Raw genomic sequence first — 14,049 nt, forward strand, 5'->3', positions numbered from 1 at the left:
AACTTCTCATTGATAGTTTCAATTACTGCCATCTGAGTGAAGTTCCTCCAAATTGATTTTAATTTTTTAATAACTTTATTGAGATATAAATCAAATGCGATACAGTTTACTAATTCAAAGTGCACAATTCAATGGTTTTTAGTCTATTCACAGATATATGCAACCATCACTGCAGTCAATTTTAGAACATTTTCATCACTTCGAAAAGAATCTGTGTACCCTGTAGTTATCACTCCCTATCCTCTCATTCCACTCCCACCACTAACTCTAAACTATTCTCTTTCTCTATAGATTTCCCTGTTCTGGGTAATTTATTTAAATAGGAGTATGTAATATGTGGTCTTTTGTGACTGGCTCCTTTCACTTAGTATAATGTTTCAGACTTCATCCATGTTGTAGCATGTAGCACTACTTCATAGATTTTTATGACCAAATAATATTCCAATGTACATACATATCACATTTTGTTTATCCATCCATTACTTGACGATCATTTGAGATGCTGCAATAAACATTTGTGTACAATTTTTTGAGCGGACTTATGTTTCCTTTTTTTTTTTTTTTTTGATATATTCCCAGGATGAGATTACTGGGTCATATGGTAACTATGTTTAATAATTTGAGGAACTACAAGAATATTTTCCAAAATGGCTGTACCAGTTCACATTCCCTTCAACAATGTATAAAAGTTCCAATTTCTCCACATCTTTGCCAAAGTTTGTGTTTTTTTTCTTTTATTTAAAAAAAAATTTAATAGGTGCTATTTTTTTTATCCTAGTGGATGTGAGGTGGTATCTCACTAAAGTTCTGCTTTGCATTTTCCTGAAGATTAGTGATGTTGAGTATTTTTTCTTATGCATTTCTTCTTTGAAGAAACATCTGCTCAAGTCCTTTTTTTTTAAAATTGGTTATTTGTCTTTTCACGTTTGATTAAAAATGTAATATATGTGGTTTGCAAATATTTTCACTAGTTCTATGGATTGTCTTTTTATTTCTTTCATGGTATCCTTTGAAGCACAATGTTTTCAAATTTAATTTATCCATTTTTTATTTTTTGCATGTGCTTTCGGTGCCATATCTAAGAATCCTTTGCCAAACCCAAGGTCAAGATTTGTCCCTATGTTTTCTAAACATTTTACACCACTTTTAGTGCTTTCATTTAGGTCTTTGATTCACTTCAAGTTTTTTTTTTTTTTTTTTTTAATCTTATTTGAGGTAAGAGTTCTACTTTATACTTTTGCTTGTGGCTATCCATTTGCCCTAGTACCATTTGTCAGAAAGACTAGTCTTGCCCCATTGGATGATCTTGGCACCTTTGCTGAGATGAGTTTTATAAATATATATTTCAAGACTCTTCAGTTCTAATCGATTTATATGTCTATCCTTGCACCAGTACCATCTTGATTACTGTTGCTTTGTGGTAAGTTTGAAATCAAGAAGTGTGAGTTTTCCTACTTTGTTCTTCCTTTTCAAGACTGTTTTGGTTATTCTGTGTCCTTGCAATTCCATATGAATTTTAGAATCAGTTTGTCAATTTGTGTAAAGAAAAAATCTGGAATTCTGATGGGGACTGTGTTTAATCTGTAGATCAGTTTGGAAAATATTGCCATCTTAACAATTCATGTACATGGTGTATTTTTTCTAATTATTTAGCTCTTGTTAAGTTTATTTAAACAATGCTTTGTACTTTTCAATATATGTCTTATACTTCTTTGCTTACATTTATTCCTAAGTATTGTATTCTTTTTGATGCTTTTGTAAATGGAATTCTTTTCTTAGTTATATTTTTGGATTATTAATTGCAAGTGTGTAGAAATACAATTGATTTTTGCATATTGATCTTATATCCTGCAACTGTGCTGAGTGTGTTTATTAGTCCAAATAGTAATTTAGTTGATTCTTTAGGATTTTCTCTGCATCATCTCTCATATCATCTGCAAATACAGATAGCTTTACTTTTACCTTTTTAATTTGTGTACCTATTATTTATTTGTTTTCTTTTTAATTTTTTTTTGCATAATTCCCCTAGCTAGAACCACCACCACAGGTAGAAGTAGAAAGAATGGACATTCTTTTTTTTTTTTTTTTTCCTGATCCTAGAGGGAAGCACCCAGTCCATTAAGTACAATGTTAGCTGTGAGTTTTTCATAGATGTCATTTATGAGGTGGAGGAAAAGGATGTATGTAGAAGTGGTAAAACTATTATGTTGAAATGCATGAAATTGGCAGTTCTGTAGATCAAAAATTGAAATGCTGGCAATTTCACAGGGTTCATCTCAAAATAAGGAACAGCAAAAAAATGATAAATACAAAATTCAGGATAGCACTTACTTCTGGGAGATAGGGAAGGCCTCACAAGGGAATTCTAAGATGATCATAATTATCTACTTTTCAATTTAGGTGATGGTTATGTGCTTTTATTATATGAAGATTCTACAAGAACTACAGGTACATTACACACACTTTCTACGTATGACATATTTCACAAATAAAATTGAAAAAAGTCTTTCATACACCAGATTCTAAATAAATTCTAGTATTAAAACTATGGTTCCAGAACATAGAGCTCATCACTATTTCACAAGGGTCTTGTTAACCATACTTTCCCTAGGGACCAATCCCCAGGGTCCAAAATCTTTGGTCCTTGAATGAGGTCCAGGAACCTGCAGCTTTAACTAAGGCCCAAGATCCTGCAGGAGATTTAAGACCATCATTGGGTGAACCACTGCCCTAGCAAAGGCCTTTGGTGCTAGTCTGGGATCTGTTCCCAGAAGTGGTGCTGAAAACAATGGAACTCAGTAATGACCAGAACAGAAGGCTCTCTGGGCACTCAGTTCTCCAAGGAGTCATCCATTCTCACCAGGAGTAATCTCCTTAGTTTAAAAGTGATCCCCAGTAAAAGCAAACTTTCTACTTGGTTGCCTATAGCACCACACACAACACCTCCCTACATGGCAGAGTCCTTCTAAGACTGCAGTGATTCTATTAGCTTTATTAAAACACATTTGATGTGTGGATTTTATCTGAAATGAAAAAGAAGCAATCAAAATGGTAACACAAGAAATAAATGAAAAAATGAAAGTCGTTGCTAGCAAGTAATCAATGAGAAGGAATCAAAGCAAATCAACTGTCAGGAAAATATAATTTGCCTTAGCCTGCAAACCCAATAATTATGTCTTTGTTTATATTACTAGGTTCACCTGAAATGCTGATATATATTTAAATTAAGGTAAGCAAAGCTAAGTGCTAAAGCAAATGTTAAAAAATGTGTGAAAGCAAAAGAATTGAAAGGACCAAGGATAGGGGATTAGATATGGAATACAACGATACTAGCTAAATTTCAATGAGTACTTACTGTGTGCCAGATATTGTGCCTATTGAGTTTCCAACAGTAATTACATTTTAGATCGGTGTCACACAAAGTGTAATACTTGGACTATGCACACAGGCATCACATATGAGCTTGTTAGAAGTGCACATTCATGGGCCCACCTCACACTAACCAAAACCAAAACCAAACCCATTGCTGTTGATGTAATTCCTACTCATAGCGACCCTATAGGACAGAATAGAACTGCCCCCATAGGGCTTACAAGGAGCAGCTGCCGGATTTGTCAAATGTTTATCCACTATGGTACCAGGGTGCTGAAATCACTGAGGAAGGACACAGGAATCTGTGTACTAACAAGTTCTCCAGTTCTCATATGTGTTAAGGATGGAAAACAACTGTTTTAGACAATATGTAAAATCAACTCATAATAATTCTGTTCTCCTCATCAGAGAATAAAGAAGAGGTCTGTATGTCCCAGTTCAGGCTTATAAGTTGTGAAAGGATGTCTTCTGAGTTACTCATTGGAAAAGTCACCTCATTATTAAAAGAAGAAGTCATAGTCAGCTTTCTGGGATATAATGCATGCAAGTGATATAGCCAACTGGTGGCCTTCATAAAAACCTGCCCTAGTATGCAATCAATCAAATATCACAAAGCTAGAGAAGAGCAAAATCACTTTCCATACCTATTTTGCACTGCTGTTAGTCATTATGGTATATAATAATTGTAGCAAAAGAATTGAAAGCAGGAACACAAACAGATACTTGTACACCAATGTTCCTTGTGGCAATATTCACAATAACCATAAGGTGGAAACAGGCTCAATGCCAACCAACAGATGAATGGATAAACAAAATATCATCTATGCAATGGAATACTTCTGGCCATAAGGATAAATAAAGCCCTGATACATGCTACAGCATAGATGAACCTTGAAAGCCTTATGCCAAGTGAAATGTCAGTTACAAAAGAATAAATATCTTATGATCCCACTTATATGAAATACCTAGAATAGGCAAGTGTATAGAGACCAAACTCTATTAGTGGTTATCAGGGGTGGTGAGGAGGAAAAAGAAAGGAAGACTCATTGTGTAGGGGATACTAAGCTAAGAGTGATGCAAAAATTTGAAAATGGGTAGTAATGACTGTTGAATAACATGAAGAATGTAATTAATGTCACTGAATAGTACATGTAAAAAATGTTGACATGACAAATGTTTTGTTACATACATATTGGCCAAATTAAACATAAAAAAATAAATGCTTTAGCATGTCTTGCTAACAAGGTAAAAATTGTCACAAGACAGAAGCGTGTGTAAGTAAATATATACATAGGTAAAAATGCATATGAATTAATAATAAAGATAAAATGATTTTTATTATCAAAATGTTAAGGAAAAAAACTTGTTACTAGAAGGGTCTAACATTCTGATTCGCCCAGTATTCTTTCACTATGACTCATTCTAGAAGCCCAAGCCTAAAGCAGATAACACAATCATGAAAAGGAAAATGTTCTCCATAGGAGTTTCTTCAAGGCTCCCTTCATGTCCCTGTTCCTCAGGCTGTAAACAAATGGGTTCATCATTGGAGGGACCACAGTGTACATCACTGAGGCTACTGCTGTCTTCTTGGAAGAATGAGTAACTGCAGAACTAATGTACACCCCAAAAACTGTCCCATAGAATAAGAAAACCACTGACAGGTGAGACCCACAGGTGGAGAAAGCTTTATACATTCCACCAGTTGATGGTATTCTCAGAATGGAAGAAATAATTTTAATGTAAGAGAAAATAATCCCAAGGAGTGGACCACCACCCAGTATACTAGTTAGTAAGTATACCAGGATGTTATTGACAAGAGTATTGGAGCAGGCAAGTTTGATGACCTGAGCAAGCTCACAGAAGAAGTGAGGGATTTCCCTGTCTGTGCAGAAGGACAGCCTTAGTATCATCAGACTGTGGAGCAGGGCATCCACCAAACTAATGAACAAGGAGAGTAGAATCAGCAGACCACAGAGGTGAGAGTTCATGATGACTGTATACCTCAGTGGTTGGCAGATGGCCACATAGCGGTCATAGGCCATTGCTGCAAGGAGAAAATTTTCCATGCCTGCAAATATCATGAGGAAGCAAACCTGGGTGAGGCAGCCTGTGTAACTGATGGATTTGTTCTGTGTCTGGATGTTCACCAGCATCTTGGGGACCGTGGTGGTGCTGAAACAGATGTCAGTGAAGGACAGGTTGGAGAGGAAAAAGTACATGGGGGTGTGGAGGTGGGAGTCTGAGCTGATGGCCAGGATAATGAGTAGGTTCCCCAACACAGTGACGAGGTACATGGTCAGGAATAGTCCGAACAGGAAGGGCTGCCGTTCTGAATCCTCTGAGAGCCCCAGGAGGGAGAATGCTGCTACACCAGTTTGGTTTTCTGATGTCATGTTGTTGATGAGTCTGATGATGGAAGTGATAGGAAAGAGATCTAAAAGAGGTGCTTATTTCAGAGAAATTCTCACATCTGTATTGTGAAACGAAGTGAATACTACAAATCTTTCTACTCTCTGTCTCCTTCTCCCTCCTCCTCTTTCTATTCCTTCATCTGTCTTTGTCCCATCCTCCCTTCCTCCCTCCTTCTGTTTTCTCTCTTATTCATTACCATACCACTGCAGCATATCTCCCCCCAAATTTCCACCTGAATAAAGACCCTAATAGCCTCCTTGTTTTTTTTTTTCTTGTTGTCTTTCTGTGCCTTGAGTCAAATCAGACTCATAGCAACCCTATAAAACAAAGTAGAACTGTCCCCTAGGGTTTCCAATGAGCAGCTGGTAGATTTGAACTGCTGATCTTTTGGTTAGCAGCCAAACTCTTAGACACTATGACACTAGTGCTCCTTGCTTTAAAAGCCTTCAACTCTCTGACCGCATAGGTAGTATTTATGTGTTTATTGAATATCTATTCTTTATCCATATTGTGCCAAGTAATAGGAATAAAAGAGAAAAAATGCATAACTTTTTCCTTGAGAATTTTTTTTTTTCGAACTAGCAGAAAAACAAACTCTACATCCATGTTTTAGAACAATGGTCCTTAAACTGCTTCTTGTCAGAATCAGTTGAAGGACTTGTTGAGCCCCCACACTCAGACTATTGGCTTCAGAATTTGGGGTCTATGGCTCTAAAATTGTTCTTTCTAACAAATTCTCAAATGCTATTGCTGATGGCCTGGGACTATACTTTGAGGTCTACTCTTCTAGAACATCGACCATTGTGGTTCATGTACAATCAACTCATCTGCAGGGAGGAAAAGATGTGGTGCACTTCATGAGGAGATGGGGACCTGGCTCACCAGGCTCTGCAGAGGGACTTGGGGAGGAGTTCAACTCTTGACTCAATCAAGCTTCTTCATTTTCATTTTTTCCTCAAAATTTGTCCTTTCAATTTTCTTTTTCCACCGGAATGTCCCATCATTTAGGTTCTTATCCCTTGTTGTTATTGTTCTAATTAATAGAGGTATTATCAGAATTGATAATAATAAAGTTCAAAGTTTTCAAAAGCTGCTGTCATTACCACTACTAACACTTACTGAGCTCTGGCTATTCCAAGCCATTTTTAGGATTTGCTACAGATTCCATCACTTGCCTCTTGAAAAGTTCCAACTGAATTGAAACCCAGTTGCTTTCCATGGTGTTCAAAGTCACCTAAACTCTGACCACGCAGGTAGTGACAGCATCAAAACAAGACCCACAGTCAGGAGCTGATGGCAAGATAGAGTGTGCTACGTGAAACTTCATGCTGTTATCCTATTATGTCAACGAGACTCTTTTCTTCCAATTAGTTGAAGATGGAAACATTATTCCCATAAATGATATATACCCATTGCCATCTAGGCGATTCCAACTCATAGCATCCCTACAGAACAGAGTGACAGTGCTGTATAGAGTTTCCAAGGCTGAAATCTTTGCGAAAACAGACTGCCACATCATTCCCCGATGGAGAAGCTGGCGGATTGGAACCGCCAACCTTTTAGTTAGCATCAGAGCTCTTAATCCCCGCACCACAAGGTCACCAATGTGATATGTGGGACATCATTTTTCCCCAAAACAGAAGAATGTGAGGAAAAAGAAAATACATGGTCTACAAAAACTGGAGGAAAAAAAAAAGCAACAATATGTAAGTGTGTCCGAGGCAGAATCCTGATATCTTTGCTTTTTAACACTTTTAAGAGGTCTTTGGCAGCAGATTTGCCCAATGCAATATGCCATCTGATTTCCTGCCTGCTGCTTCCGTGCACGTTGATTGTAGATCTCGGTAAAATGAAATCCTTGACAACTTCAATATTTTCTCCCTTTATCATGATGTTGCTTAATCTGAGTTGTGAGAATTTCCGTTTTCTTTATATTTAGATGTAATCCATGGTGATGAAGGCTGTAATCTTTGATCTTCATCTGTAAATGCTTCAAGCTCTTTTAATGTTCAGGAAGCAAGCCTGTGTCATCTGCACATTGCAGGTTGTTTATGAATCTTCCTCCAGTCCTGATGCCCTATTCTTCTTCATAAAGTCCTGCCTCTAAGATTATTGCCTCAGCATACAGGTTGAATTAGCATGGTGAAAAGATACAACCCTGACACACACTATTCCTGATTTTAAACCATGCTGTGTCCCCTTGTTCTGTTTGAACAACTGCCTCTCAGCCTGTGTACAGGCTCTGCATGAGCACACTTGAGTGTTCTGGAATTTCAGTCTTTCTCAGTGTTATCCATAATTTGTTATGATACACACAATTGAATATCTTTTCATAGTAAATAAAACACAGGTAAACATCTCTCTGGTATTCTCTGCTTTTAGCCAATATCCATCTGACATCTGCAACGATATCCCTCATATCACATCCTCTCCTTTGTTCCACATCCTCTTCTGAATTACCTTCAGCAAAATTTTACTTACTTGTGATATTAATGAAATTGTTCAAAGTTTTCTGTATTCTGTTGAATCACCTTTCTTCGCAACGGGCACAAATATGGATCTCTTCCAGTCAGTTGTCCAGGTAGCTGTCTTCCAAATTTCTTGGCATAGATGAGCGACCACTTTCAGCATTAAATCTGTTAGTTGAAATATCTCAGTTGGTATCCCATCAATTTCTGAAGACTTGTTTTTCACCAATGACTTCCGTGCAACCTGGACTTCTTCCTTCAATACAAGCGATTGTCATCATATGCTACCTCCTGAAATGGTTGAGCATCGATCATTTTTTTTTGTGTGTGTAGTAACTCTGTGTATTCCTTCCATCTTCTTTTGATACTTCTTGTATTGTTCAATATTTTGCCCATAGAATTCTTCAGAACGGCAACTCAAGATTTGAATTCTTTCTTCAGTTCTTTCAGCTTGAAAAATGCCAAGCATGTTCATTCCTTTTGGTTTTATATTTCCAATTATATTTCATTATAATACTTTAAATTGTCTTCTGGAGTTAACCTTTGAAATCTTCTGTTCAGCTCTTTTACTTCCACATTTCTTCCATTTACTTTAGCTACTCTGTGTTCGAGGGCAAGAGTCAGAGTCTCTTCTGACATCCATTTTGATCTTTTATTTCTTTTCAGTCTTTTTAACGGCCCTGTGCTTTTGTAATGTATGATGTCTTTGATGTCATCCACAACTCATCTGGTCTTCAGTCACTGGTGCTTAAAGTCAAAAATGAAAGATGTCACTTTGAAGATTAAGATGCACCTGATTCAAACTATCGTTTTTCAATGGTCTCATACACATGGGAAATATGGACAAAAAATAAGGAAGATTAAAAAAGAATTGATGCATTTGAATTATGGTGTCGGCAAAGAATATTTAAAATACCATAGACTTACAGAAGAACGAACAAATCTGTTTTGGAGGGAGTAGAGCCAGAATGGTCGTTAGAAGCAAGGTATGTGAGAAATTGTCTCAGGTCCATTGAACATGTTATCTCCAGTCCCTGGAGAAGAACATTACGCTTGGTAATGTAGAGGGTGAGCAAAAACTAGGAACACTGTCAACGAGATGGATTGACACAGTGGCTACAACAATGGGCTTAAGCATAACAAGGATCACGAGGATGGTGCAGGACCAGGCAGTGTTTTTTTCTGTTATACATAGGGTCACTATGAGTCAGAGCTGACTCACTAGTACATAACAGCAACAACAACAATCAGAACTGAGAATAAGAAAGACATACTCTATCAGCACAACCATCTAGGCTTCTTACAGAGGGTCTCAATGGTAGTAGAAAAAGAAGAAAGTTTGCCAAGTCATCTTAAAGGAGAAAAAAGACACTAGCAAAGTATATGAGGACACATTAAATACTTATATAGTTGTAGGACTTAAAAAATTTAATCAGTACAAGTTGCTTAGCAAGGAGCCTGGCATCTGGTGAGTGTGAAGTACTATTTAAGACTATCATGATAATCGAATACAATAATGGAACTTATTTTTTAGTAATTCCTTACCTTCTCAAATGCAGCAATGTATGAAATAAACGCATATACACTCTTTTCTGTTTAACTGCCACTCCCATTTTTACATGTAAATCAATGGAAAAAGAAACCACAGAATTTCAAATTTCAAATGGAATAATTAGTTTCTTATTAATAGATTTTTACTTCTAAATTTATTTTCTTCTTCCTTTCCTCTCTTTTCAGATAGCCCACTGTGACCTGTCCTTCTCTTCTTCTCTTCCATTTTATGCCAGAGGATTAGAATAACCCCTCACTGCTCAGTAGCTTCATTCATCCCCTCTTCCTTTTATGTTTTGACTTATAGTCTCCATAGTATAAGTAGCAGGTGTTAGGAAAAGAAATATTGAAAATCAATCATGGAATTTTGGCTCTTCTTTCCTTCTGTTTCTGGCTGGGCCACATCAAACCTGGGGTAGGAAACATGGGCACTGGCTCTTATGAGAATCCTGAGGTTGTGTACCAAGTTAAACTCTAGTACACTTCCATTTCTGAAGTTAAAATGAGCCTCCTGAAAATACCTGGATCCCTAAAACCAGGTAAGAGTTGATTGACTACAACCTCGATGCATTTTCCCATTTTTCTGATGAATCAGCACCTTAGAAAAAGTCGTGAAAGTGCCTATTTCTAAGGTCAACAACTCATTAGGAATCTTATTTTTTTTATCTTAATGGTACTAGGCAAACAAACTCTGTCCCCTCAACACAAATATCCAGGCAGCTTGACAGGAGGGTCCGACCTTAAGCATGGGGTCCTGACAACAAGCAACCTTAATAGCATCAACTAATTGGTGTAATAGTTGGACTCAGACAGACCTAACTTTAATCCAGTCTCTAGCACTTGGTTTATCAACAAGAATATTTCTAGAACTCTTTGAGAATCTTCCATTACCTCATCGTATAGTGGGAACCATCACAAAACATTACAGGAATTTTATAAGGATGAGAAATGAACAGATAAAACCCTCAAAAAAGGTGTTCAGCATATGACACCCTCTGAGTATTTCCTGTTGTGTTTTGTTCTGCATGAGCACAACCTGATGGTTCATTATAGAAAGAGTAATTGGTGCACCAAAATAAAAGAAGTATAAAGACAGAAAAAACATCCCTAGCAAGATAACTGCAAATTTTAGGGAGGAATAGATATGCTAAAACTCTCCCGGTACTCTTCCTCATGTAAAAAAACATGGGAAAGAAAGAATCCAAGTGAATATGAATGATATCAGTATTCATTTCTAATGATATAAAACATATAGAAATTAAAATGAATTAAGCACACCTAGATGTATTTTTTTTTTAGATGTATCAACACAAATCCCAAAAGAGAAAAGTACCTTGTCTAAAATGACATCTATAGTAAGGAAAAATTTAAATAAGTTTTAAAATTACATAGATATAAATTTACACTTTTTATTCTGAAACATTTCAAGAATCTGAGCAGTACAGAGAACAATAAAAGCCTGGTTTTTCACCACACTTCACCATCAAATTAAAACCAACGTCACTGTACAATTTCTGTAGAAATTATTGAATGGGAACCTAAACCACCGTGTAAATCTTCAGCAAAAACACAATAAAGTATTATTTAAAAAAATATGTTGCCACACTTTCATTGTTTTTTTTTAATGAAATAATGTGTACTTACTTGAAATACTCCTTTATTTTTCACATTCTCAATATTTTTCCCTCTTTCAGGAAAACTAACACAGAATTTGTATGTGCTGATCTCCTGTGTTTCCAATACCACTATTATGATTCTATCCATAAATAATATTTTAGTTTTGCTTTCATACTTTTATATACAGTAATTGCTTCTTAAAATGATACATTTAATGATTTATCAGTCTTGGTATACTTTGTTTTGGTTCATTAACTCTAGCTACCTTAAGATTTTCCATTCTTTGTTTACATCACAATTTATCCTTTCTCTAGCTGATGGGCATTTTTATTGTGGTACACACACACACACACACACACAGTTTAAAATGCACTGGAGACCAATGAAATTCAAGACCATGGTTGCCTTTTAGGAAGGGAAGAAGAGAAATGAAAGGGAATATAAAGGATGTGTCTTACTCATGCACATTATTTTGTTACTTTAAAAAAAGAACTTTAATGGCAAAATGTCAACATTTTTAATTCTGGAAACATTGAAACATGGGTGTTTGCTCTATTACTCTGTGCTGTGCTACATTTAAAATATTCAAAAGAACACTGGTTCACTTGGGATGTAGCTAGTGGGGTCTCCCTGCTTCTCCATCTACTTTCTGAGTCCTCATATCACAGTAATCAGGACAAGACCAAAGATCTCCCCTACTAAAGTGTGTCAAGGCCCAGGAACTGAAAGATAGGGAGAAGGTGACCATATGCCCCAGCCCCCTGCCAAATAAATAAGAGAATATTTTACAGAATTCTAAAACATTCATAAAAATTGAGCAACGACAGTTTTCTTTTGAGGATGAAAAAAAAATCTCTCCAACTTCAGGGTCAGAGTAGGTGACTAGGAGACTGACAGCTGCTGAAGTACTTGTGCAAAAGTACAAGGAATTATGTCAAGAAGATGAGGAACAGTTAGGCAGGGACCTCACGGATGATTCCATTCTGCTCCTCTTCTACCTGTACTTAACTCACTGCTTCCCCAAATAGGCTGATAGATAACGACCTCTCCTATTTGCAAAAGATAAACTAGAGGGTGCCAGATTACCTGGGTGTTACCGCTAAGAAATGGCATTCAGTTCTCCCCTGAAGGTTGAAGGATAAAAATGGAAGCTCTGTATTGAGGGAGCACAGAAGACAGGGAAGGACCAGGTAGGATCCTGTGGAAAGTGATGGCCCCTGGGAGGAGGTCCAGGTGTGCTGCCTACTGACCTGGGCCAGCTGTTGAGTGGGTGGTCACAGGCAGACTATTTATAGTCTCTGTGGCCCTTGAGGGTTCAATATCCAAAGCTCCTCATTAGTCACACTTGTTTGCAAATCCTTATGGAACAAGTCTAAAAGGAGAAAGAGCTTCACTTTGGCTGACTCCTGCATTCTGAGAGGCCAGGATTATGCATTGGTATGCATCACTTCCTCTTCCCTCCACCTCCTTCTTCTCACATCCATCTCAAGTACCTCACACACATGGACACACCTCCATTTGTAACTGATGCTGGTCTTGTTCCATTATGTACATTGAAAGTAATCGCTGTGCTATCTACAACATCAGGAAGACTGACACCTCATTTAGGCTAAAAAATATAGTGTATTTATATAGTGATATGAATTCCTAATAGAAATACAAGTGATAATATAACAAATATATCCTAAAAAATGCAAATACTAACAACTATTTCTGTATATATTGCTCATTGAAGTTTTATCTGGTTTCTACATACCATATTCAGCATTTTCTAAAATACTTTCAGGAATCAATATGGACTGAACATGTAACAGATATTTTACTCCCTTTTTTAAAGTTTTACTACCAACTTTTCCCAATGTCAAAGTAGTAGCTGCAATATACGTTTCTTTTCCACGGTGGGTTGAGATTAGCACATTTGGTTATCGATAATGTTGAAGTAGATTATAGATGATCAGATAACCAGTCACTGTCATACAATGTAACTTGGTGGTTGTAAACTAACAGTTGTTTGGGGTGTGTTCCTTAAGACAGCAAACTTATTTTCTCCTGACTGGTATGCTACCAAAATTAAGACCAGCAATTCTGATGCAGGGATAGATACAACAGATCTCTTGGTCTGAAAATAGAGCACCCCAAAAAAGATCAACACATAAATGGAGTGTTAATGTATGAAGTGGTATTACAGAAAAAAGATTCATTATTTAATAAAAACAAAAGCTCACTAGAAATATCATAAACATATACTTCCCAAAAGAGCTCTCAATCTCTTTATAAATATTAGCATCTGAAAGAGCTCTCAATCTCATAATAAATATTATTACATAAGAATAGTTTTTTGAATAGTTATGGTGAAAGAATACAACCCTGGTGCACACCTTTCCTGACATTAAACCAATCAGTATCCCCTTGTTCTGTCTGAACAACTGCCTCTTGATCTATGTAAAGGTTCCTCATGAGCACAATTAAGTGTTCTGGAATTCCCATTCTTTGCAACGTTAGCCATAATTTGTTATGATCCACACAGTTGAATGCCTTTCCATAGTCAATAAAACACAGGTAAACATCCTTCTGGTATTCTCTGTTTTCAGCCCGGATCCATCTGACATCAGCAATTATATCCCTGGTT

General features: G+C 36.7%; 1 protein-coding gene across 1 annotated transcript; it reads right to left on the reverse strand.

The window, feature by feature from the left end:
* Positions 1 to 749: 749 nt before the first annotated feature.
* LOC135230647 (putative gustatory receptor clone PTE03) lies at positions 750 to 6,032 on the reverse strand. The gene has a single exon (XM_064280585.1). It carries the CDS (start codon positions 5,763 to 5,765, stop codon positions 4,827 to 4,829), a length of 939 nt encoding a protein of 312 aa, XP_064136655.1. The 5' UTR covers positions 5,766 to 6,032; the 3' UTR covers positions 750 to 4,826.
* Between the last annotated feature and the right edge of the window lie 8,017 nt (positions 6,033 to 14,049).

This window comes from Loxodonta africana, chromosome 3, assembly GCF_030014295.1.
Source record: "Loxodonta africana isolate mLoxAfr1 chromosome 3, mLoxAfr1.hap2, whole genome shotgun sequence".
NCBI lineage: Eukaryota > Metazoa > Chordata > Mammalia > Proboscidea > Elephantidae > Loxodonta > Loxodonta africana.